We start from the raw sequence: 26,484 nt of genomic DNA, 5'->3' as shown, positions 1-26,484 counted from the left end.
CAGTTGGTGTGCAATGAATCTAAAATATATGAAAGTTAAATTTTTATCATTACATTATGGAAAATAATGAACTTTATCACAATATGCTAATTTTTTATCTGTGTATATATAAGACCATGTTTTGGTTTCTTCTGTTTTTATTTATTTATTATTTCTTTGTAAGACTATACTTTGTTTTGTTTATTGTTTTGTTATTTAATTCTTGTTTCTTTGAAAGACTCCATCGTGTTTTTTATTCATTTCTTGTTTTTTGTAAGACTAATTTTTTTGTGTTTGTTTTGTTTTTAGCCAAGTTTTTGTTTCTTTGTAATACTTAATCAAGTTTTGTTTTGTATTCTTTTTTTATCTTATATCTTTATTTATTTTTTATTATTTGTTTTAGGATTCGTTCATTCATTCATTTGCTTATTATTTCGGTTTGATTATTTTTAGGTTTTGCTAAAATATTTTATGTTGTGCACATGCATTATATGTTTCCTTTCATCCTGATAAGCTTGGGGATATATGCAAAACCTTTTACTTAAGATGCACTTCATAAATCTGATTCGATACATCACTTGACATATCACATGATTAGATATACTGAATCATCTGTAAGCTGACATGGCTTCACAATCTGTTTTCACAGTTTAGCAGTAAGTGTCTTGCCCTGCTCAAGTCCTCATAAACACTACATACCACTGCTTGTCATTTGACATAGGAAGTGGTTTATAGTTAGCTCTCTTCCTGTTGTGGTTCAGAAGACTGAATGGAGCCATCTGTACCCATAGCAGGCCATAGTCGTACTGAGCTTTTACTGATTTGAAAGAGGAGTTAGGGCTAGATCTTTCATGTCTAACAACTCATAATTACAGACCTTTAAAAAAAATTAAAACCTAATCCACATGCAAAAACAAGCACTGAGATCATTTAAGCCCCCCACGTTTCTTTTCATATTTCATGCCAGTTGCAAACTGGGAGTCTTAAATTGATGCAAAGGATGTGTAAATGTAGCTTGGGGCTTAAAAAGTGGAAGAATTTATCATAAAGACCATCTGAAATTTATAAAAAGAAAAGATCTGCCCATGTTTAATCTGCATTCAGTACTGGCACATTCCAGTCTGGTACCAATGCAAACATAACCCAGTTTATAGACATTGATATATGCCAAAAGTCATCCACAAAAAGCTTAGTTCAAACAGAAGCCACAGACAGGAAGGGAGAAGGGAGTTGACTCTTTGCACCGACATTACAGACGCAGAACTTCATGACTGGTCTAGAATACAATTTTGTTTTGGCCTTGAAAAAGTCGAGCCCTTTGCTGCCAAGTGTTTGTGGATTATGAATGGAGAAAACGGTATCCAGCTGAGAATTATTTTATTATTTAGTGTTTTGTATGCTGTGCACTGAAAACTGCTTTCCACGATAATTGAGAGCACTCACATGAAAATCTTTATATATATGTATATATAGCCTGCTATGGGTACAGATATTTCATACACACTTAAGAAATATTTCAATCTCAAGACAAATTGCAGCAGGTTTAGATCACAGTTGTATGTATGATTTTGCAGTTATTTTTAAACAAATGATCTCGGTGTTATTTTTAGAGGACTTTTGAAGTCACTTCCCCTCAAGTTCAGAGACAGAGCAACATGTACCACCATCATTTGACAACTAAATACATTTCTGTTTCATTGAGACCTGTCAAACATAAGTTGTGAAATGCTTTTTCTTAATAAATAAACGGCGCTTGTTTTGATATTTTATAACAAAACATTTATATATGCTTTATACACTGCATATAAGTATCCACATTTTTTTAAGGCTACTGGAAGTTTAAACTTGTCAATCAGTTACACTTTGTTCTTCAAACAAAAAGCATATTTTCCCCCTAATAACTAGGATGTCCCCTATGGACATGTCATTTCAGTGCTGTGTTGGTCAAACCGCAGATGGAAAAAAAGGTTAATTTATGCTGTAAGTCCCTAAATGAGAACATTAATGAGTCATAGTGCAAAATAATAATAAAAAAAACCCTACAGTACATACCCAGTTAGTGTACTGTTATGACTTTCAGTATAAGATTAAACCGTCTGTCAAAATTAATCAAATTAATTATATTGTATACTTTTTAATCATACAGATTAAATAATCCCCCAAATGAAGATAATTCAAAACAGTATTCTGGTAAAAGAATTACAAACCGTGCCTATAAAAAATTGACCAGAAATTAAAATGCACCCATCCTTGGCCATCATGTCCTATAGACTAGTTTGTTTCTTCATCAGAGCAGATTTAGAGATATTTAACATCACATTACTTGCTCACCAATGGATCCTCTGCAGTGAATGGGTGTTATCATAATATCAGTCCAAACAGCTGATAAAAACATCACAATAATTCACAAGTCATTTTTTTTTTTCAAACAAAATAGCAGTCCAATATAATGTTTCCTGCATTTGTGTTGTCCTCTCACATCAAAATTTACCAACATATTTGTTTAAAACTTCAATGTTCATATAATTCTTGTCTGATTCAGACGAGTCTTTTTTTTTTTGCTGAAAGCAATATTTTGTATAAAGCATGTATGTGTATTTTAAGCAGTAGAAATGCATGGAGATTAAGCTCATCTTAATTATACATTTGCTTAATACAATCCCTGCTTTTCACTTCACAACACATTAACTGATGTGCTGGAGTTGTGTGGATTATTGTGAAGTTCTGACGGCACCCATTCACTGCAGAGAATCCACTGGTGAGAAAGTGATGTAATGATACATTTCTCTAAATCTGTTCTGATTAAAAAACTAAATCCTGGCCTGAGGGTGAGTATATATTCAGCAAAGTTTCATTTCTGGGGAAATTATTATTTTATTATTATTTGGTTTCCATATCATCAAACAGAGACAGGAAGCATTCTTCAACTCCTACACCTTTCATAATCACCAAACTTTTAAGACTTGTCGTAAAGTTGAAAAGACAAAAACTTGTCAATTGCACAAACTGGTCACATTGACAGTCCTAGTGTATAGCAGTGTTTTATAGCTGAATTCAAAACTGACAGTTAGAAATAATGGTTTTCAGGATCTCTTAACCACTTCCTTCAGACTGTGGGTTAAGTTTCAAGGTTTGATTATAACTGCCTTGTCCCCACGCTCTCACGAACACAGAGCATCACCGGGCTTTGACAGGCCACAGCACACTTCCTAATGGTAGTTCACACACACACCAGCAGCAGTGTGTGCGTGACAGCAGGCCACCCACTGACAGGCATATGCAATGCCACACTAGCGACACCATCGCTTTGTGAAATCAGCTGCATTTCACCTCACAGAATTCAGAATTTATTTTTACTTTTTTTAAAGCACTGCCTTAATTCTAGCCAGTGTGCTTGTCTAGTATGCGCTGTAAGTTATCCAACTTATTTCTTTGCAGGGCTGCTATTATGAAACTTACTCCCCTTAGTTTTTGAAGGTTGTGTCTTGAAGGAAGAACAATGTATTAGAACATTTTCTCTGCAGTAAACAATGGCTTTGGTGTTGTCAGACTTGCAGGCGTCTCGGGGCTTTAATGCCCCTTACCGCTAACCCAAGACCAACATAATTGTTTTGGGTACAACTACAGTGTTGCCATGTACGCTTATAATAAGCAACTTTTAATGTTGCGTATTTTTTTATCCTGTGAGACCTGGCAACACTGCATAACGGAAAAGGCCCTGTGTAGGTGTGGCTACATCGGCTGTGGTTGACAGTTTAAGTCAAGTCAGTGTTTGGGTGGATTAAGATCTTGATCAAAGCTGTTTCTCGTGTTGTTTTTGAGGTGTACTTACTGCATACTTCACTTGTCAGTTTATTAGTGCTACTTGATGGCTGTTAGAATACTTATGAAGCAAATATATGCCTTATTCTGCATGACCATATTAGAGGAAAAAAAATTAGGCACAAATTAATTTTCACTGATGAACACAGCCATCTTCAAGAAATTGCTAAAGACACATCTCTGCCATCAACACTTGACACACTAGCAATCTTTATTCTATTTATATTTTAACTACTTGTTTTCTTTTTATTTATTTGAAAAAGTAACCCTTTAACACATGCACTCTCTTTACTATTTTTCTATTTATTATGAAAAAACTTGACCACCTTACACTAGCGTTCTCTATTCTATTTCTATTCTATCTACTTGTTTTATTTTTTAAACAGAAAATTAGGAGTTTATTGAGGCAAAAGCCATGAAAATTGGTCCCCAAACCAATTCTTTCTTCCATCTTCAAAATTTCACATTTAATCCAACATGTGGTTTCTTTGTAATTGTAAAATGTACTAGCAATTTCTGACTGAAAACTTACAACACCCTTATTTATTTATATTTTTATTTTATTTTTAACCAGGACATTATCCATTAAGCTAAACCCTAAAAAACACACACACACAAAATTGAACATACAGTAAAACAAACCAATACGGTAAATTACTACATATTAACACCATACAGCATATTTGTATGGATGTATCTTAGAGTAAACTGTTTTTTTTTTTTTTTTTTAATCCTAAACATTAAATGTACTACTAATTTTTATGGAAAAGTTCATTTATTTTAGTAATTCAACTCAGTCTTTGGTTCTTTTAAAGCTGCGGTAGGGAACTTTTGACGCTCTAGCGGCTAATAAACAGAACTGCTTGCGTCTTGCGGAAGAACATCGTAGCCGGAACTACTTCTCTCTGTTTATGTCTATGAAGAATCACAAAGGTACTGGGTTTCTCCGCTGCGGTATCCCCGAAGCAATCTAAAGTAGTCTGAATATAAACACTTATTATAGGTGCACCCTAGTGATTCAGGACAAGCCAAAAACACAGTTTGGAAAATGGATTCATGGTGTACTCACTTATTATATAAATTTTTTCTAAATTTTGAACACAAACAAAGTTACGGACCGCAGCTCTGATTGGTTATTTTTTACCGGGAGCGATGGAGTTTCTGCAAATGGCAATAGGAGCACTGGGAGGAGCCAGAGGAGCTTGATTTTTTCACAGATTATCTGTCTCATATTCTACTGTCAGGACATAATGACAGGTTTAACAAATATGTAAAAAATATTTTTTTTTACAAAAGTTCCCTACAGCACCTTTAATTGTGGTGATTGTTTGCTCACATTTAACAAAAACTCACAAAATCAAAACAATCAAATACAAATTAGAATACTTTACAAGACCAAAAAAAAAATTGTTTGCTTTCTGGAACATATATACATTTACTGTACATGTACTCAATACTTTGTAGGGGCTCATTTTGCTTTAATTACTGCCTCAGTTCGGCATGGCATGGAGGTGATCAGTTTGTGGCACTGCTGAGGTGGTCTGGAACCCCAGGTTTCTTTGACAGTGGCCTTCAGCTCATCTGCATTTTTATTTTATTTTTTTCATTTTCCTTCATTTTTTTGGTCTCTTTCTCATTTTCCTCTTGACAATAGCCCGTAGATTCTCTCTGGGTTTCAGGTCTGGTGAGTTATCTGGCCAGTCAAGCACAACAACACCATGGTCATTTAACCAACTTTTGGTGCTTTTGGCAGTGTGGGCAGGTGCCAAATCCTGCTGGAAAATTAAATCAGCATCTTCAAAAAGCTGCTCAGCAGAAGGAAGCATAAAGTGCTCCAAAATTTCTTGGTTAATGGGTGCAGTGACTTTGGTTTTCAAAAAACACAATGGACCAACACCAGCAGATGACATTGCACCCCAAATCATCACAGACTGTGGAAACTTAACACTGGCCTTCAAGCAACTTGGGCTATGAGCTTCTCCACCCTTCCTCCAGACTCTAGGACCTTGGTTTCCAAATGAAATACAAAACTTGCTCTCATCTGAAAAGAGGGATTTGTACCACTGTGCAGTCCAGTCTTTCTTCTCCTTAGCCCAGGTAAGACGCCTCTGACGGTGTCTGTGGTTCAGGAGTGGCTTAACAAGAGGAATACAACAACTGTAGCCAAATTCCTTGACACATTTGTATCCCTTGATCCCAGCCACAGTCCATTCCATGTGAAGTTCACTCAAATTCTTCAATCAATTTTGCTTGACAATCCTCATTAGGTTGCTGTTCTCTCAGTTGGTTGTGCATCTTTTTCTTCCACACTTTTCCTTCCATTCAACTTTCTGTTAACATGCTTGGATACAGCACTCTGCGAACAGCTTTTTTGGCAATGAATGTTTGTGGCTTACCCTCCTTGTGAATGGTGTCAGTGATTGTCTTTTGGACAACTGTCAGTTCAGCAAATTGTTTAACCTAGTGAACCAAACTGAGAGACCATTTTAAAGACTCAGGAAACCTTTGCAGGTGTTTTGAGTTGATTAATTAACTGATTGGCATCTCATCATATTCAAATTTTTTGAGATAGTGATATTTTTTTTTCGTTAAATGTGAGCCAAAGACTTAAACTACTTCAGTATGTGTGCATTTAATACACACGTTTCACAATTTAAGTTGAATTACTGAAATCCAAAACATTCTAATTCATTGAGATGCACAAATGTTTCTTAGATAAATTCTTTCAGCCCAACAAAATTAATTGCTTGAATTTTATATGAGTAATTTTTTTGCACTGTAAATGAATGTGTGTCTGCACGTTTCTACACCTGCCATCAGCCAGTCTGCTGCAAAACAGAATAGAACCACTCCACATGATGTCACTCTCCACCAATCAGAGGCCCAGATGGCCCATGATGTAAAACCGCATGTCACAGATCCTTTCCTGCTGTGCTGAGTAATCTCATTAGAAGTCACAGTGTCAAAGCCAGCCATCCTGTTGGTTTGTATTATTAATCATTTGTTTTCAACTTATCAGTTACCATCTTAACAGTCTCTGTTTGTATACAGTCTTTCAGTAATGATCAATGAATATTCTGGATTCTTGTAAAAGGATACTTTTAATGTTGTGCTTCTCAGCAGTCAGCAGTCCTTGGTTCATGTCTAATGAACTGTGAGGCACAGTTTCACTGCCCTATTGAGGTCACTGCCTTCAGCTAAGTGTGTTTTAGTTACAGTTACTGTGGAGTGTATTATACAGCAGCATTTATTTTCCCCTAATATGGTATTTTTGCATCCCATGCATTAGATCCCATGGTGAAAAGTTTAACATCAGGTTTTTTTTATTTATTTATTTTTATGCAGGTTGTTTATATTGCATCAAATATATATATATATATATATATATATATATATATATATATATATATATATATATATATATATATATATATATATATATATATATATATAAGCGATTAGCACCAAGATAACTCAGTTCTTGACCTCTGTGTTTAACATTAAATTGATATTGATGCAAATAGTTAATATTAAAATTATTGTAGGAAAACATTTTTAATACATTATTTAAAAATGTAATTAAATATCGCTTTTCATTTTAGTAAAAAGAAAAAAAAAGAGATACATTTATTCCGTTTATTCAGACTTTTAAATAATTATTAGACCATTTGACTTTAATATATCGGTGTTCTACATTTTGTGTACCTCCCTGAAAGTCTAACATTTTAACTCTTTCTAAATGGTTGGAAGACTTCTTAGTTCTTACAAATTATGTATTCTGGCTATTGCTTATTGTATTTTATTGCATTTAATACATTCGGCAAGCTCAGTTATTTAATCCCATTAACCAGGTTATTGTAGAGAGACAACAAATTAATCATTTCTGAGACTGTTGTGAGTTTTGCTTGTTATTACTAAAAAATACAAAACCATGCATATCTGGTTACTGATACTCTTAATATAGTCTAATATATATATATATATATATATATATATATATATATATATATATATATATATATATATATATATATATATATATATATTAGACTATATTAAGAGTATCAGGCTCTACTTCCCTACCCTATTTGTAGAAAGTGCCTTTGACATCTGACATGATGAGGCCAGAGAGAAAGAGGAAGTGTGGGTTTCCCATAGTAACTGTTGCAGGGGAAGTAAGGCATCTTCTGCGTCAAAATGGGAGCTGTAATTGTTAAAAATGAGAACTAGTATTGAGCCATAGTCATTTACATTAAACCAGAAAATCTCACTCTGAATTTGACCTCATTTTAATTTTCTAAAACAATTGTTAGTTGCCTTATGTGTAAGTGTAACTCAGAAAGCAAGTCCTTGGAACATTGGAACGTGTTTTTGTTGGCCTCACTCTAGAGGTACATGTGCACTACTGTAGTCTGTACAGTGCCACCTGTTGGCTGAGATTGACATGAGATTGATTGATTTAATTTTACTTGACAACAGGTGGATACTCACCAATAACAGTATTTATTTATTTGTTTGTTTGTACTTAATAATATTGTTTTTAATTATTTTTACTTGTGTATTCTATTTATTTTAAAGGGGTCTTATTATGCTCTTTTACAAAGTCTTAATTTTGTTTTAGGGGTGTACTAGAACAGGCTCTTATACTAGGATGTACGAAAAACACGTTTTTTCAGATGTTTTACATTATTGCAACACCTCTCTCCCCAGTCTGTCATGAACAGTGCGGATAGTTCCTTTATCAAAAGAAGGCCCGCCTTCTGGAATTCGAGATGTGCTGTGATTGGTTAGTTGGGCCAGTGTGTGTTGTGATTGGTTAGTTGGGCCAGTGTGTGTTGTGACTGGTTAGTTGGTCCAGTGTGTGCTGTGATTGGTTAGTTGGGCCAGTGTGTCTTGTGATTGGTTAGTTGGTCCAGTGTGTGCTGTGATTGGTTAGTTGGGCCAGTGTGTCTTGTGATTGGCTCCACTCGCCGTCTGCGAGCTTCAGTGTAAATATTGTATTCAAATCAAATCAATTTGAGGGCGATTTAAACCCAGTTGATTGGAACTACTCTAAGCCTGTCTGTCTTGGGAACACTAGCACATCTCCGACATAGTGATAACACTCGTTGCCTTCTCTAGAACAGCTCAACCAGGTCTCGTCTCATTTGTCGATCTTTGTGATATCACAAATCCCGGAAAATATGCGTTGTAGTCCAAATGAGTCGTTCGCTGTAGTTTTTGAAAAGTGGTTTCTGTTAAATAAAATTTCTCATTTTCAAGTGTACTTTGAGCTTTGTAACTTTGCAGATCTTTTTTTATGCTCAAACAGCAACATTACAGACTAACTAAAGTTGATAAAGTGAAAAGCATAATAGCACCCCATTAACTATGTGTGTGTTGTAATGTTACAAGAATGATCTCTTATTTTATATTTAAAGGCATAGTTCACCTCATAGGTCATCCTATTTCACCCCAAGTTGTTCCAAACCTGAATGAGTTTCTTTCTTCTGTTGAGCAGAGCACACAAGAAAGTATTTAGAAAAATGTGGGTACCCAAACAGCTGATGGAAAATCAGTGGATGGAAGTCATTGTTACCACCAACTGAATTTTCATTTTTGGGTTAACTATTTATTTAACATTTTAACTTCTTGCAGGATTGTTGATTTGTGTGCATACATTGATAATAAGTGAAGCCACAGATTAGCCAGGCTTATACATTTTTGTATGATTTTTATAAATGCAACCTGAAAGGCTACATTTATGGGATTACACTGAGAATCAGCTGTGGTGACGCAGCACAGATGGCTCCACTTTTAATGGGGTTTAACCCCAGCAAACTCCATGACCTGGCAGTCCTCTGCAGGGTGCAGAGAGATGATAACAGCTGATGTCCAGCACTAAGAGCCTGAGGGCTGACCGGTCACATCCTGAAGGAATTTAGAAGGCTACTATCCGGTGAAACATCTCAAGGGCCCAAAAATGAGTGGTGAAATTAGATTTTTTGATTGCATGTTCTGTGAATCCAACACATAAGCAAAAGCATTAAAAGGAAACTTCATTATGTTTATAATTTGTAAATTATTAAATATATGCAAAGCAAAACCTTATTTAAATTAAACAGTGTAAATGGCAAAATGTTTTTAAATTTAAACTCAGAATTTCTCTCAAGACAAAAGTACAAAAAAAAATGAAATGTCACTGTATTTTTGTGTTTTCGTCACATAACACATGGGTAGCTGCAGCTTTGTTGCATATGTCTTACTAGTTTCTGTACGAAGCAGGTCTGGAAATCCACATTCAGATAGATATCCTGCTTTTTTGTGCTTGTGTTGGCAGAGGTCAGAGGTCACTAAGATGATTATGATCCGAGGTCATCCGAGGGTCAAACTTTCTAAAGTGACATCAAGCTTGGATAACAGGGAATAATCAAGACAAATTCAGATTTCTGAAAAAAAAAAAAAAAAAAAAAAAAAAACTGACTGACTGTGCACCTTTAAATTCCTCAGAAATGCACTGATTATGACACAGATAGCTGACATGTGACTGACAGTGGCTCAGTGTGCTTTGTGTGTCGTGTCAACATACACAAGTTGTGATTGTAGTAAGAGGCTCATGCACGCAAACGGGAGTCTTTGGGTCTGTAAAACATTATCTGAGTTTAAAAACCATCCTTATACCATCTGCTTGACTAGAAAATATATGCTGCTCCATATAATGCAATTACATTTTTTATAATATCTAAATATTAATAATAATTTAATAATCACTTTAAATGGTATATTCTGATTCTTTTGTTCCTTCTAACACTTGTTTTACACTTGGGTCGAGGTGATGCAATCTGAGGTAAATATTTCAAGCCCCTCCAAAATCAATCTATTAGTGATTATTTATATTCTCTAGTAAAATACGATATTTAAATTATTGATATGTTGCATGAAAACAAATTAAATAATAAAAAAATTATTGCCATTATAATACTGTAGTTAAGGGGTGTCCAGTCCTGTTCCTGGACGGACAGTATCTTGCAGTTTAGTTCCAAATAACTAACTTACATGCTTAATCTGAAGACCTTGTTTGGTATATGTGCATTTAATTAGTGTAAGAACTTAAAGGAACATTCAACTTTTTTTTTTTTTTTTTTTTTTTTTAAACAGGCTAATTACCAACTTCCCTAGAGTTAAACAGTTGAGTTTTTCTATTTTCGAATCCATTCAACTGATCTCTGGGTCTGGTGATAACAGTTTTAACTTAGCTTAGCATAGATCATTGAATCTGATTAGACCATTAGCACCTTGCTCAAAGAGTTTTTATATTTTTCCTATTTAAAACTGGACTCGTCATCTGTACCTGGAGATCGGCTAAATGGATTTTTAAAAAATCTAGGGGAGTTGGAAAAATTTGCCTATTTTCAAAAAAAGAAAAAAGAAAAAAAAAAGGTGGAGTTTTCCTTTAACTCTTCAGGACTGTAGCCCTCCAAGAACAGGTTTGTACTGCATACCAACAGGGTCTCTGTGACAATAACCAGCTAATTTCTGAAACACTTTGTTTAAGAAAAAAAAACAAGAATGCTCCCTTGAAATCCGACTCGTACCACCAAGGAGACGCATTTAAGACTCACGTTACAGATGTACATAGACAGCGATCGGCTGACTACTTGTGTTGTGTTCTGTGTCACAAGAGAAGGATCTCAGTATCAGCTGTAAACACCCTCCTGTGCTCGTATGTTTCTGTGTGGCGACGCCCATTATTTATTTAGTAAACTACTGCCCTCTAGGGTAAGAACCTACAGTGCTACAGTCTACTCACAACTCCAGATGCTAAATGGAGTAAAATTATAATAATATTTAATAAAGAACTAGATTTGGAACAATATAGTTTACAAACTTCCCCTGTGAGTCGTCACAAAATTGTAAATCATTAAATAAAAATTAAAAAATATAAAAATCGATTACATAAAGTTTTTAATAATAAGGGTCTTTATTATTGTTTCGTAGTGTACATTTCAGAATTAAGTTGTATTCATTCATACAGTTACAGTGAGACAGAAGATCAAAAACCTCACAAACAAACAACAATGGTAAAATTTCACAGATTAACAAAATATTGAAGAGAAAGGGTGCAGAAGAAAAAGATCATATTTGAGTGGTTACAGAAATAAAAAATCTAGACTGGTAAACTGGTGAAAGAAGTAGGAGGGTGACCTGACCATGAACTGTTAAAGTGTTGTTTTGAGCTAAACACTTACAGTATTTATAATAACCTCACACATATGTCATCGGAGGTTTAGTTCTTCTCCTATGCGATTCACTCTTTGTGAAGATGGACAGCATGAATTTTGCACACTCATTAGGATTATAAGTAGAGGGCACAATGAGATACTCTCCTGGTTCAAGCTTGAAGAATTTCATCACATGTCTTGTACTGATGAAGTTCCCACTACTTTCCACAGGACTTCTGCGGTAGAAGAACTTGGCAGGGAACTTTTCATCTTTCAACTAAAGAATAATGAAATATTATTATACATATCAAGTAATTTATTTATTGACAAAGCAAAACACATGTGGTTATAATGTTTTTAATACTATTGAGCTTGAACTGTATTTTACTTGCCTCTGGTGGAATCTGTTAAAGTAGAAAAACATGGAACACACACCATTAATAGATGGAAATCAAAATGAATGTATTCAGTGAGATTTTCTGTGAGTCTAGTAGAATAATTTGATAATACTGACCAGATAAACATCGAAGCCAATGGGGTAGTCAGAATCAAGACTTCTGTATCTGTTTTCATGTTTCTGCATGAGGGACACCAGTATGTTTTCAGGACACTGGCCTTTAGCACATTCCTCATCAAGCTTCTCAATCCTCACCCGAAACTGAGGGTTTGTCCAATAAGTCTCTGCAAGACATACATTGAATCAAAACTCTGTTATACATAGAGTACACACATACAGTATAAACACACACCATATGGCAAAGTACTGAAACACCCTAAAAGCACAATCATATGTTTTAAAACACAATCAATGCTTCTTCAGCATTTAATTCAAATACCCTGGATTATTAATTTCATGTTGCATATGTATGCTGTATCTTATATTTCTATTGATAAAGTATTCATGCTAGTAGTCAAGTCGAGTCAAAAGGGCTATAGCACATTTAAAAGCAACAAAATTGCTCCAAAGTGCTGTACATCAAAAAAAAAAAAAAAAAAAAAAAAACAGAACATATATAAAGCATTAAATGGAATTATGCATCATATGAAAAATAAACACATTCAAAAATAGAATCAGAACAATTTGACATCAAACCCTTAAAATAACCTTAATCAAAAGCAAAAAATAAATAAATAAATAATAATACACTGGTTTTACAGTGACAACGTGGGACAGTTAAAGAGAAGCTGATTACCAGACTTAAGTGCTCTTTGAGGAGAGTAAGGAATCAGAAGATCACTAAGGTATGTTTGGTGCAAAAATAAAAAATTATTAGTCATCTAACATTTAATCTCCTCAAAACAGTCATAGAGCACACCGAAATAATCACTAATTTCAGTTTTTGCTGGAAGATAGAACTGTGTATCATCGGCAGTGGTATGAGATCTTATATTTCTTAAAAGTGGCAGCCAAGGTGCTATGTAAAGGGAAAAGGGAAGAGGGCCTAAAATGGACCCTTGGGGCACACCACATGACAAGGGAACTGACGAAAAAGAAAACTTCCCTATGCTCACTGAAAAGGTTTTGTCTTTGAGGTAAGAAGCCAACTACTGCAGAGCAATACCCTGAATACCTACCACCTTTTCCAACTGATGTAACAGACTACTATGATCAATTGTATCGAATGCCGGGCTTAAATCCAACAAAACAAGCACTGCATGTGGACCAGCATCGAGAACTTGCAAAAGGTCAATGCTAATCTTCAAAAATGCAGTTTCCATGTTGCGCAATGATTTAAAACCCGACTGAAAAGTATCTAAAACATTGGACATACTGGTTTTCAACTGACAATAGACAACTAGTCTGCATTAAACTCTCTCTGTATCTTTCTTTCTCTCTTTCTCTCTCTCTCTCATTTACATATGAGCTACCTTTATTATTGCTGCAGCCACCAGCTGTAGTCCCAGATTCCCAGATACCATTGTATTGTGTAGTTGTCCAAGTACATTTAGAAGAATTGTCCAGAAAATCAGGTCTGAGGCAACAAATATCAACGTCTTCGAAGTATTTGGTGAAGTCCTCCATTGACATCCTGCAGTAAAGTATGTTACTGAAAACATCTGATTCATTTTCAATGATGTGAGGTCACATGTAAAACTACAGTTAATACCCACCAGAACTCCCCATCATTGGCCAAAGAACGACACATTTTTCGCTCCTTCTCACTCACTTTGTTCCACAATAATGACCTGAAAGTTATACAACAGCATATTTAAATATCACATGGGCTTGTGCTACATGAGTAAAGAATAAATAACAAGTAATAATGAGGAAATTATTTAGCAAATAAAGAAAAAGGGAAAAATGGAAAGAAAACTCCTGGATATCCCTTGAGAGTATATTCAGGTGACTATTATTGCATGCAAATATCTATATATTACCTATACGTCTACCATGCTGAATACCATATTAATTTATTTTGCTTGGTTTCTTTTTTTCCACACAATAACATTTTTTTAAAATTGCTCTACTGGGGTTTTGTGTGGATGCTGCCTTTTTTTGGCATTTTGAAAAATGTATTATAAAATATATCATCAGAACACATTTTGTGTTTTTTATCCTTTCTTTTATCATGATAACAGTTAATAATCAGTTTGTTTTTTTTAAATCTTGGCATTATAGTCTTGTTGATCAGTATTCACACTAACAGAGATTAAATTGTCAAGTGCTGTTGGTTTTTCATTTGTATGAAAAACCAACTTCACAGTTCCATCACCAACAGTCACTGTCATTCATTTCACCGGAATTGGCTAACTCTCATTCATTGAACGATTATATGAGTGAATGACTTTCTATTGTCTTTGTGACAGGTTGTATTCAGTCAGTCTTTTGTAATAGCCTTTTTCTTTATCAAATAAAAGCCAGGTCTGTAGTGACATCATTGTTTTTTTCTTTTGGGTGGGGAAAAACTACAAAAGCACAAACATCGATTCGTTTTAGGAGAAAAGTTTTTGTGAGGTTTTTTTCTGTAGTCTCCTTAAAATGTTCCAGTCTGTTAAAATGACAGAAATCTGTATTAGAACTTCAAAGATTGTTAAATGAAGTTCCAAACCTATAGGAAACATATAGCCTAATCATTCTGCTCTGTCAATCATTATTTAAAGCATATAATAAGCAGCAGACACTGAGCCATCTCAGTAACAATTCTTACTAAAATCCTAATACAAATCTTCAATAATCCAAGTAACAAAATAGTCATGAATTATCCAGAGTTAAAAACAAACAATGTCACTTGAGCAATGTAGTGATTGGTTATATATAGTATATGTAGGTTTCTGCGAGTCTTACTCGTCACTCCAGGCATCTTTCCATTCTTCTCTTCCCCATGGATTCAACAGTCTCACCAGCCTTACTGGTTTTCCTTGACAGGTTACCTGTTACATCGTGATATGACACTTTTTATTCAAAACTCATCAAACCCTTACCATGGGTTGCAACTTATTCAGGATGTCACCTAAACTCAGGATATGCCATAGGTATTTCACTAGGATCATTATGAAATAACCTTTTACCACAGGACTGAACTGTCTGCTTTGAGGACAAACATTATTTCAAGAAACTATTCTTGCAAAACCACAGACGTGATGTAAGAGGTACACAGGGATGAAAACAAACATACAAAGGACATACCAAAGGGTGGAGCTCATCTGGAGCCAAGGGCAATTAGTAAATAAAAACTGGTGTATGATATTACAACTATTAACATCAGAACAAAGCATGCCTGTTGTTGCTAAACACCTTTTTTATAAGCCTGTTGATATGGATGGATTGATTATATTTATAGAATAAGTATAAGAATATAGAATAAGTATTAACTATGAAAATCAACCTCATGCTTAATAAAAACATTGCCATTACATGTGAAGACAGATTCCAGAACAGATCCTTGAGGGCATTATACTTGGGAATGCAACAAAACTTAAATTGCAAGGACTTTTAAAACAAAGTCTCAGTTAAAATTAGTTAAAATGATTGAATTAAAAAAAAAAAGTTTGTGGTGGAAAAACTTAGAAAAAGTTGCAGTTGTCAGACCACTATTTGACATTTCTAAATGTGTATGGAAACTGACATTTTCATTTTGCAACACATTTTTGAAAGGAATTTTGTAAAAAAAAAATGTCAAACATCAAATATGCAAATGGTTTTTAATAAATTGCATGATTCTGAATTTTAAGAAATGAAGGGACGTGTTCCTAAAAGCAACAGTGGAATGCAGTCGATCTAACTTGCTATGAAAAACCTGGGTTACATTGAAAGCTATGCAATCTGATGGCACTGTGATCTGACATTTAATTCTGTGCAGACTTACCTTAAAAACTCCCGTCACTGAATAAGCGTGGCCTTGAACAATACCATTAGGTAATATATCCTCAGATTTTTTCTGAAATGGTATGAAAAACATACATATCATATAAGTAATGGTGCCAAAGTGAAGAAGTAAGAAATAATTTTACTGTATTCATTTGCATTTAGTTAGACTTTAATGCAAAACTAACAAAATTCTTCATTGACTGTGACTTAGATGGTCATGATGATTATAACTGTTCCAGTAATAAAAGATCAAGCCTAAGGTCACCACCTACCCCCTGACGGGTGCCGCAGGCCATCAGAGCCTTAGATTTCCCTGCACGTTCCATCAGACTCCACAAATCAATAACAGGTTTTTGTAGTTCAAGGCATATATGGACGCCGCCGGTGAAGTCCAGCAGAGCCTCAGATACACGACCAGCATGCATGTCAGCATAGGAGCCGCACACCCTGTAAAAGGCACTCTACATATCAAGTACATACTACTTTTGAAATACTATTAGTTATTTATTATTAATTAGTTATTTTTGTAACAATATAAAATGGCAAATCTGTAAATATCATGTTACATACAAAACATTTACTGAAGGCCATGAAGTCTGGGTGAAATCATTCTATGCTTGATAAATAAACGACTTGATGCATAATTTGAAGAAAAAATATTTTACCACAACACACTGGTACCTACTTGGCATAGGCTTTCTCCAGTAAGGCAGGCCAAAACTCATTAGATGTCTTTGAATGTACAAAAATGAGCTTTCTTTTGATTGTTGGAAGTTTGTCATCGATGACCACGTCAATCCATTTCCCAAACCGCCAGAACTATACAAAATAAGCACAACATAAGGCTTAAGGGCTGATGTAATTTTAAACAGCATTCAGCTATACTGAAAAGACCAAAGAACTCACTCTGAAGTGAAATATCCCTGCGTAATCTTCACCAAATGACTGGTCAGCTGGCATGATCTGGTCCATGATTTCCTTCTGAAATGTTAAAGCCCCAACTGAAGCTAAAAACCAGCAGTTTCCTGAGGGAAGAATTGCAAAAATAATGTTTCAATGAATTGACCAAATACTTTCTGGTGTATATGCATACTAGAAATACATAAATAAACATACCTAAATAAGATCCTTGGGAATAGTCGAACCTTGACACCCCCTGTACAATAAGCTGAGGGTCTGACACTATTTTCTAAAAAAAAACAAAGGAACAAGAAAGTACAGTGAAACTTGGCAAAAATTATATGGGAATACCAGAAAATGACATCAACCTCATATAATTCACATTGGGTCTGCTTTCAAGACACCTGAGATGTATTCCCACACTTGTAAATCAAAAAAGCTGAGAGATGTCACAAGTGGACATGCTCTGACAAGCCCTACGAGACATTCTGCAGTAATTTACAATGATTTGTTCAAACAAGTTACTGAAGAACTGAAGACTGGTGATTGAACTGAAACTTACTGATGGTCTCAACCACTCGATTTGGTCCAGATTCATTTTAAGTTTGTTCTTTGGGTCAATGGAGCTGCTGTCTGGTGGGAACTTGTCATCAACAAATCTCTTTAGATTTGTGATGCAGAGCTTCTTCAACTCCTGGTAGTCCTGATCCAAGAATTTCAAAGGGTCGTCGAGAGTGCCCGTGTTGTTATTTGTGGTGGTTTCATTCTTAGATCTCTTGTTTACTCGAGGTGGAGGCATTTTTTTCAGTTGCAAATGTCTGTTTATTAGGATAAACTATAATAAAAAGCAGATGAAAGCGTCACGTCTGGCGATATGCCACACCACAATGTTATGCTGTACGTTTTGTTTTCAAAGACCTAAAAGATAAGGGTCAAGACTTGTTTGACTAGTTTGGGAGTGTAATGTTGTCCCTTTGAAAATTATATTTTGATAGACATACAATATAATTAGTGGATAAACTCAATTTCTAAAGATGTCAAATATTTTACCTTCAAGGATAACAACTTACCTAAATGAGCAGTTTTCTCCTTCTATATTTGATTCCTCTCGTTGTTCTGCCCTATGGCTTTGGAATTCTGTTCTCACACTGAATGATGTTTTCAGGAAGTGTGCAGTGTTTTGTTCTGCACAGTACGTCACCCAACAGGTTTACTATTGTGCAAAAGATTCCAAATTCCTCCCACCACTGATAACAGTAAATGCCACATGTATAGACTTAACTCAATGTATGTAATGTAATGTAGTTATGTAATGTAGGCAAATAAATGCAGTTTGAAACACAAATGTCTTACAATGAACTTAGAATGAAAAGCCATAAATAGATAATAGATAATTAATAATAAAAAATAAAAATAAAAAACTGCATCTGATTGGTCCTAAAAGCAGTTAAATTTACATGAAATCGTGAAAATACAGAAACTCAAACTACGGATCTCTTCACAATCCTCATTTTCACACCTGAGGCTAAATATGAGCCTATAAACCATCTATGTATATATTTTTTTAATTAAAATGTAGTTTATTTTGTTGATATTTGAAGAAGAGGGGATATCATGTATTATCAGGATTTTTTATGGGAATTCTTATGAATATAAGACAAACAACATTAGATTATATTATAACAGTGTTACTTATGAACTCAGTGTGGGTTATATGGTTATAATGGTTTCTTCATTGATTTGGGAATGGGAAATTCCTAAAGATCCCGGACGAGCCCCCCCAAAAAAGTAACTAAAAATGTTAAAATAACTTGGTATAAAGTCATGAAATAAACTAATATGAAAATAGATATAAAATATCATAAATGAAGTACCAAAAAAATTTATGTTTGCTGTATTTTTTAATACACGTGAATACAAACTTAAGCTGTTAGTTTCAATGACAAATTTTTTTAAATATTCCTCTGAACCTGGAATCCTGAAACATAGTTTCTGCATGCACAACATTCTATTTAGATCAATGCATTAAACAATTATTTTGAGAAACACAATTTGTAAAAACAGCCCCCCCCCCCCCCCCCCTAAAATGAAAATCCTACAATCGCCCCTGTTTTGCAATAACGTGACAGAAATAAAAGAACTAATATAAAATCAATGGACTGGTGTCTTTCCATTCAACTGATGCCTCACTAATTGTTCCTTAATGATCTCATACAATGTCATCATGATATGTTTTCTAATTTCCTCTTAAGGGATCCACTCTTTAAAAAGATGGACAGCATGAATTTTGCACACTCATTAGGATTTAGAGTGGATGGTACAATGAGATACTCTCCTGGTTCAAGCTTGAATAATTTCATCACATGTCTTGCTTGGGTAAATTTCTCACTAGCTTCCACAGGACGTCTATTATAGAAGAACTTGGCTGGGAACTTTTCATCTTTCATCTAAAAGGGGATAAAATATAAAATTGTATTGACATAATTTATTTAGAGATACATATAATTTATAGAGTACTTCAATCTATGTATGTATTAGAATTTACTTGCCTCTGGTGGTATCTGTTGAAGAAGAAAATAAAATAATAAAACACCATTAAAAAGTGGAAACAAAAATAGTTGTATCTTTTGACTTTTGATAATACTGACCGCAAAAACACTGAAGCCGATGAAGTAGTTAGAAACAAGACTTCTGTATCTGTTTTCATGTTTCTGCATGAGGGACACCAGTATGTTTTCAGGACACTGGCCGATAGCACATTCCTCATCAAGCTTCTCAATCCTCACCCGAAACTGAGGGTTTGTCCAGAAAGTCTCTAAAACACATCCAAAGAATCAGACCTTTGTGTTACACATATTCACACTAAATCGCCAACACCTTTACATTACACAATATGTTTACTTGTTGAACATTTAAAGGTTGTCAACATTAATAAGGCCCTCAACATAAGATTTCACTCACTCCTCGCTCCCTCTCATTAGACATTAAAGGATTAGTTCCCTTTCAAATAAAAATGTACAAGTCGAATGTGCAAAGACTAAGTCAAATGCCATTTACAGAAATTTTTAATATGTGTCATTGAACATACAACAACTGTTTGGTAGCCATTGAAGTCCATGGATTTTTTCATCAAAAACCTTAATTTCTTTTTGACTGAAGAAAGAAATATGTAAACAGCTTGGATGAGATGGGGTGAGTAAATTACCAGGAAATTTTAATTTGAAAGTGTACTAATCCTTTAAATACCTTTATTATTGGGGCGGCCCCCGGCTGTACTCCCAGCATCCCAGCTTCCATAATAGCACGTGGAAGTCCAGCTGTATTTAGAAGAACTGTTGAGAAAATCAGGACTGAGGCAGCAAATATCAATGTCCTTGAAGTTTTCAGTGAAGTCCTCCATTGACATCCTACAGTAAAATATGTGTTACTGAATTTTTTTTATATTTTTTTATTCATATTTAATACAGCAAAAATCTGAAAATACAATTAATGCCCACCAGAACTCCCCATCAATGGCCAAAGATTGACAATTGGATTGGTCACTTTCACTCACATTGTTCCACAATAATGACCTGAAAATAAAATAAATAAATAAAGCATATACAATTATAGATTGTGTTTTGTTATAGCACAATAACATTGGCTGTGCAGATATCTCAATCCATTGGTGTGACTGAGAGTATATTCACTACCATGAATAAAGCACTGACATTTAAATTATGCCTTTGAAGCTGAATATATTTTTTGTAGTAATTTAAGAAAAAAGTGGATACTGACTTGATGAAAATAAATAGCAAATGTTAATAATTGCACAGCAAGGACTGATGGACTGAGCGTTATCTTAGATAAGTGCATTAACTTAAAGTCAATTAACCAACTATTTAAATGTATTTAAATAAATACAGTATAATAAAGTGTTTTTTTTATTTTATTTTAACAGACTGAATTTTTTTTTACAGTGAAACATCACATAAATAATCTTTTTTTTTTTTTTTTTTTTTTTTTTTTTTAAGGTGAGACACTGCAGGCAAAAACATCGTTTTTTCAAGCACCTGTCAATTTTGAGATTTTGGGCTTTTTGGTTTTTCATAAAGTGCTTTTCAAACTAATGGAAGGAAAACATCCAAAAGACACTGTGTTAAGTGTTTCTTTTATAGCACTTCATCTGTTTTGTGTCAATAGATTTCAATTACAATACATATTTTTAAAGGCCGTTTTCTCAAAATGAGTTTTTTCTCCGACACTGAGCCAAAAATCTCCACTTCAGTAGCACTCAGACACACCAAACTTTACATTTGTATTCCTGTCTATATGCTGAAGGTTTTTACAGAGGCATTTGTTCACATATATTTTGCTTGATTATATACAACATTTTATTTACCCCAAAATGTGAAAATATATTGTTTTCTGGCTGTTCAAAGTATTTTCTGAATTATGGAATGACAAGAAAAAGGTACACAGAATTCCCTCTGTAAAAACATTTGACTATAATATGTCAATCATATGGGTAAGTAAGGTGATAAACTATTTGTTTTTTAGTTTTTTACCCTATTCACCTGCAGTGTCTCGCCTTAAATCCTGAAAGTATTATGTTAGTGCTTTTGGTCTTTTACCCAACCAAAACAATGATGAAATGTCCTAGAAGATTATGTCACTAATGAACTGGCTTTTGTTCACGGAAAGGACAGCCTATTACAAAAGACTGACAAAGACAACCTTTAAACAAAAGACATCAATTCACAAAATCTGTCTTTTGTTGACAGGTGAATGCTGGAGATGTGAATGACAGTGACTGTGACGGAATAAAACAACAAACACAGTGAGTGTGAACATCTTCTAAAAGTACTGTAACTCCATATTGAAAACATATAAGAAAAATCTATTAACCATTATTAATTAGTATACATTTCATAAGCGAAATAAAACATAACAATATTTTATGTGGAATATGAATGTGTGGACATGACGTCAAATAAGTTCACAGTTTTTCCTACTGTTCAGTTATTTTAATAGGAATACTGTAGTATACAGTAGGAATGGCCCATCAAGTTAAAGGGATAGTTCACCCAAAAATGGAAATGATTATGATATTCACCCTCCATGTCATTCCAAACCTGTAAGACCATCGTTCATCTTCGGAACATAAATTAAAAACCACCATGTGCATTTGTTGTTTGCGTGCATACTCTCCAGAATTTTAGAGAGCTTTGGAATGCATCAAAATATCTCAATTTGTGTTCGAAAGATGAACAAAGGTCTTATGGGTCTGGAACGACATTGGGCGGGTGGGGGGATAATTAAGGAAATAATTTTCATTTTTGTGTGAACTATGCCTTAAATATTGGTAAACTAAGCTTAGTATAGACCCAACATAGTAAGCTTCATTATAAATAGTGTCTCAAATCAGAGTATGCTGAATATAGCACAACCTCTTGTGCTCTTGAGGAGAAATTGATTCAGAACTATGAACACAAAAATTTCAATAAATAAATGAGAAGCTCTCAAACATGGTACTGGTGAGTTGCTTAAACAGGACTGCAGTAAACATGAAATTACATTAAATGTGGATTCCAGTGGCAGGATGCATGTACAGCTATGCAACAAAATGGTTTTGCAATGTGATAGTGTGTCGCAAAACTAACCTACTCTTCTTCTACACAATCAGAAAGTAAATATTGGTAAATCTACAATGACACTTGATACATCATCAGTGTTGTGATTAGTGTGTTTCGTGTGAGTCTTACTTGTCACTCCAGGCACCGGTCCACTCGCCTTTTCCCCAAGGGTTCAACACTCTCACCAGCTTTACTGCTTCTCCTTGGGATGTAACCTGTCAAATGAACATACTTTTTGTTCAAAATGCTTATAATGAAACTCTAAGAACCCTTAATGTGGGCTCGTTACTTTTCTTTAGAATGACGGATGATGTAAGAACAGCACTGACAGCAGCTACGATCCCTAGCATTCATAGAAAGCAGCCACCCATTTGCCTATGCTCAACAGCTCCACGATTATCAGCTATTACAGAAGGGAAAGAGAATTGGCAGGAGGAACTTTCAAGAACAAAATTCAATAATTGCTGGACATAAGAGCAAAGCTCCACATCCTGGCATAGCTAAAACAGGAGAAATCACTCCAGGCCCATGAACATCAAATCTGGCTGCAATCATAAAAGGGGAACTCAGCTGAAGGAATTTGCACTGGGAGACAAAGCATTTGTATTTCTCCTACCACAGACCTAATTGCATGACATTTAAATGACATTCTGTGCAAACTTACCTTGAAAACCCCTGTCACTGTATATGCATGGCCTTGAACAATGCCATTGGGTAATACTGTGTTTGCAGATGTATCCTGATAAATATATAGATACAGATTTAAATATATTATTTCAATCATAACACAAAGATGATATGCAGCTATATGTATAATCTGTGCTCTGCATTGTTTATTACTGCTTTTATATTTAGTTCATGTGTATAAACGTTTCAGACTGAGGTCACTGGAAGTGCTTACCCCACGAGAAGTGCTGCAGCCCATGAGGGCCTTTGCTTTGACTGCACGGTCCATCAGGCTCCACAAATCAGTGGACGTTTGTTTCAGTTTGAAGTAAACATGGATGCCACCGGTGAAGTCCAGCAGAGCCTCAGATACCCAACCAGCATGCATGTCAGCATAGGAGCCGCACACCCTGTAAAAGGCATTGCAAACACGCTTATAATATTGGATTCTTAGGCATTCAATTCTAATGTGTTACATACAAAACATATAACAAGAGTCATAAACTCTTATAATTATGGTAAAAGCATATTTTTGTGATCAATGAAAATTTTAATCTTTAACATATTAGCACATACTTGGCATAAGCTTTCTCCAGTAAGGCAGGCCAAAACTCATTAGATGTTTTTGCATGAACAAAAATGAGCTGTCCTTTGATTGTTGGCAGTTTGTCATCAATGACAACATCAATCCATTTCCCAAATCGCCAGAACTAAGAATTTGCAGAACAAGCTTAATGGCTGATGCATGATTTAAGTAATCCAGTTATGTTGGGAAAAGACCAAAGAACTCACTCTGAAGTGAAATATCCCTGCATAATCTTTACCAAATGACTGGTCAGCTGGCATGACCTGGTCCATGATGTCATTCTGAAATGTTAAAGCCCCAACTGAAGCAAGAAACCAGCAGTTCCCTGAGATAAAGGTAAAAACATTAGTGAAACCGATCTTTCAGTAAGTTGGTAAAGTCTAACTGGTGTATATACAGTGACATTATTATGAAGATGTAAATAAATATATAATTAAACATACCTAAATACGATCCTTGGGAATAGTCAAACCTAGATGCCCCCTGTACAATGAGCTGAGGGTCTGACACTATATTCTAAAGAGAGGAAATTAATAAATTACACAATAATATTTGGCCTAGAGATTTATGAATCCCATAAGAAGACATTTTTCATATTCTTTGGGTGTGCTTTCATGACACTTGAGATGCCTAGTTACAATAGTGGACCTGTGCTGACAAGCCCTTCGAGACATTTTGCAACACCTAATGGCAGTGTTTTTTTGTTTTTGTTTTTTAACTCAATAATGCCTATTTACTTTGAGATCGTTTCTAAAGTTACTGAACATCTGACGATAGAAAGTCAGTACGGGTATCTTACTGATGGTCTCAACCACTTGATCTGGTCCAGATCCAGTTTAAGTTTCTTCTGTGGGTCAATGGAGCTGCTGTCTGGAGGGAAATTGTCATCAACAAATCTCATCTTATTGGTGATGCAGCTCTTCTGCAGCTCCTGGTAGTCCTGATCCAAGAATTTCAAAGGAACACCAAGAGTGCCGGTTTCGTCTTTTTTGGTGGATTCATTCCTGAGATTTTGGAGGGTAAAACGTGGTGGAGGCATTTTGTTTTTCTTTTTGAAAAACCTGTTGTTAACAAAAAAAAGTTAAAAGTTGTTTGTAGGCTTATAATTGGCAGATAAATTAAATTGTTTATATATAAATGATATACTTTACCTTCTAGGATGCGACGACAACTCTGCGAGCTCACCTAAATGAGCAGTTTTCTCTTTTGTTCTGCCTATAGGCTCTGGTATTCAGTTCTGACTGAAAGCTGTTTTTTAGAAAAGGGTGCAGCTTCATGTGTAAAAAGTTTTTCCTCCCACCTATAAAACTGTGTAACAGTAATTACCACCAAATATAGCCCTAAGTCTGAACCCAGGATGTTATTTATATATAAGAATAAACGAAGAACCTGCATCTGACTAATGCTTAAAAAAGTTATACTGCATTTATGAGCTCATTAAAATACAGAAGCTCAAGCTACTGATCTCTTCACAATCCTCTGTTATGTTCCCACCACTAAATTCAGTACAAACTTATGTTAAACCAATTATATACTGTATTTGTGAAGATTCCAGGTAAGATCAGATCTGAAGTACAATGAGTACAGAAGCTGTTCAGTATTAAGCTTAGCATTTGGACAAGCTTTTGATATTGACTCAATAACTTAACATACATATATTTATTTATCCAAAAGACAACCCCTATATATATACAGTACAGACCAAAAGTTTGGAAACATTAATATTTTTAATGTTTTAGAAAGAAGTTTCTTCTGCTCATCAAGCCTGCATTTATTTGATCAAAAATACAGAAAAAAATGTAATATTGTGATGTATTATTACAATTTAAAATACTTTTTTTAAATTTATTATACTGCTGCTTAATATTATCAGCTATTACGTGTGATACTTTTTTAGGATACTTTGATGAATAATAAAAAAAAAAGAAGCTGTTTTTTAAAATACATATTTTGTAATAACAATATACACTACTGGTCAGTAATTTGGGGTCAGTAATTTTTTTTCTTCTTTTTAAATTAAATCAATACTTTTATTCAGCAAGGATGTATTAAATTGATAAAAAGTGATAGTAAAGAAAATATATTATTGTACTTTTTTTTTAATAAATGCAGATCTTTTTAACCTTTTATTCATCAAATATATAAGACAGCAGAACGGTTTCCAACACTCATAATATATCAGAATATTAGAATGATTTCTAAATGATCATGACAGACTGGATGTTACATGTGACACTGAAGGCTGGAGTAATGATGCTGAAAATTCAGCTTTGCATCACAGGAATACATTATTTTTTTAAGTATATTCAAATAGAAAACTATTATTAAGTTGTAATAATATTTCACAACATTACAGGTTTTTTCTGTATTTTTGATCAAATAAATGCAGGCTTGATGAGCAGAAGA

At 34.5% G+C, this 26,484-nt stretch overlaps 2 protein-coding genes across 4 annotated transcripts; both read right to left on the bottom strand.

The window, feature by feature from the left end:
- Window positions 1-11,369: 11,369 nt before the first annotated feature.
- Window positions 11,370-25,282, bottom strand: zgc:162184 (uncharacterized protein LOC559822 homolog). Of its 3 annotated transcripts, XM_052581341.1 has the most exons (13): window positions 18,282-18,376; window positions 17,774-18,046; window positions 17,428-17,500; window positions 17,218-17,336; window positions 16,997-17,130; window positions 16,584-16,758; window positions 16,310-16,381; window positions 15,289-15,374; window positions 14,115-14,189; window positions 13,872-14,032; window positions 12,517-12,683; window positions 12,395-12,406; window positions 11,372-12,279 (listed from the first exon to the last, which is right to left on the bottom strand). In XM_052581341.1, exons 2-13 carry the CDS (start codon window positions 18,008-18,010, stop codon window positions 12,046-12,048), a joined length of 1,545 nt encoding a protein of 514 aa, XP_052437301.1. In that variant the 5' UTR covers window positions 18,011-18,046; window positions 18,282-18,376; the 3' UTR covers window positions 11,372-12,045. The 3 variants fall into 3 exon arrangements, with proteins under 3 accessions (XP_052437299.1, XP_052437300.1, XP_052437301.1); XM_052581339.1 differs by lacking the exon at window positions 18,282-18,376 and adding an exon at window positions 25,264-25,282 and having other exon boundaries at window positions 11,370-12,406; XM_052581340.1 differs by having other exon boundaries at window positions 11,370-12,406; window positions 17,774-18,129; window positions 18,282-18,339.
- Window positions 19,313-25,156, bottom strand: LOC127976730 (calpain-1 catalytic subunit-like). Its single transcript, XM_052581348.1, has 12 exons — window positions 24,878-25,156; window positions 24,522-24,594; window positions 24,285-24,403; window positions 24,069-24,202; window positions 23,728-23,902; window positions 23,491-23,565; window positions 22,956-23,041; window positions 20,709-20,783; window positions 20,458-20,618; window positions 19,860-20,026; window positions 19,761-19,772; window positions 19,313-19,658 (listed from the first exon to the last, which is right to left on the bottom strand). The coding sequence occupies exons 1-12, from the start codon at window positions 25,115-25,117 to the stop codon at window positions 19,434-19,436; spliced, it is 1,542 nt and encodes a 513-aa protein (XP_052437308.1). The 5' UTR covers window positions 25,118-25,156; the 3' UTR covers window positions 19,313-19,433.
- Window positions 25,283-26,484: the final 1,202 nt, after the last annotated feature.

This window comes from Carassius gibelio, chromosome B17 (assembly GCF_023724105.1).
Source record: "Carassius gibelio isolate Cgi1373 ecotype wild population from Czech Republic chromosome B17, carGib1.2-hapl.c, whole genome shotgun sequence".
NCBI lineage: Eukaryota > Metazoa > Chordata > Actinopteri > Cypriniformes > Cyprinidae > Carassius > Carassius gibelio.
The sequence above is the reverse complement of the archived record's forward strand: the minus strand, read 5'-3'. Positions and strand labels throughout refer to the sequence as shown.

Bases quoted from the DNA above. Each gene is read 5' to 3' on its own strand.
- zgc:162184 (XM_052581341.1), bottom strand. From the start codon at position 18,010: ATGCCTCCACCTCGAGTAAACAAGAGATCTAAGAATGAAACCACCACA. The intron at 14,190-15,288 runs GTAAGACTCGCA...TATAACTTTCAG, and splicing joins AAAGATGCCTGGAGTGACGA to GTCATTATTGTGGAACAAAG. The intron at 14,033-14,114 runs GTGGGTATTAAC...ACTTTACTGCAG, and splicing joins GCCAATGATGGGGAGTTCTG to GATGTCAATGGAGGACTTCA.
- LOC127976730 (XM_052581348.1), bottom strand. From the start codon at position 25,117: ATGCCTCCACCACGTTTTACCCTCCAAAATCTCAGGAATGAATCCACC. The intron at 24,203-24,284 runs GTGAGTTCTTTG...GCAAATTCTTAG, and splicing joins CAGGGATATTTCACTTCAGA to TTCTGGCGATTTGGGAAATG. The intron at 20,784-22,955 runs GTAAGACTCACA...TTTTATTTTCAG, and splicing joins ACCGGTGCCTGGAGTGACAA to GTCATTATTGTGGAACAATG.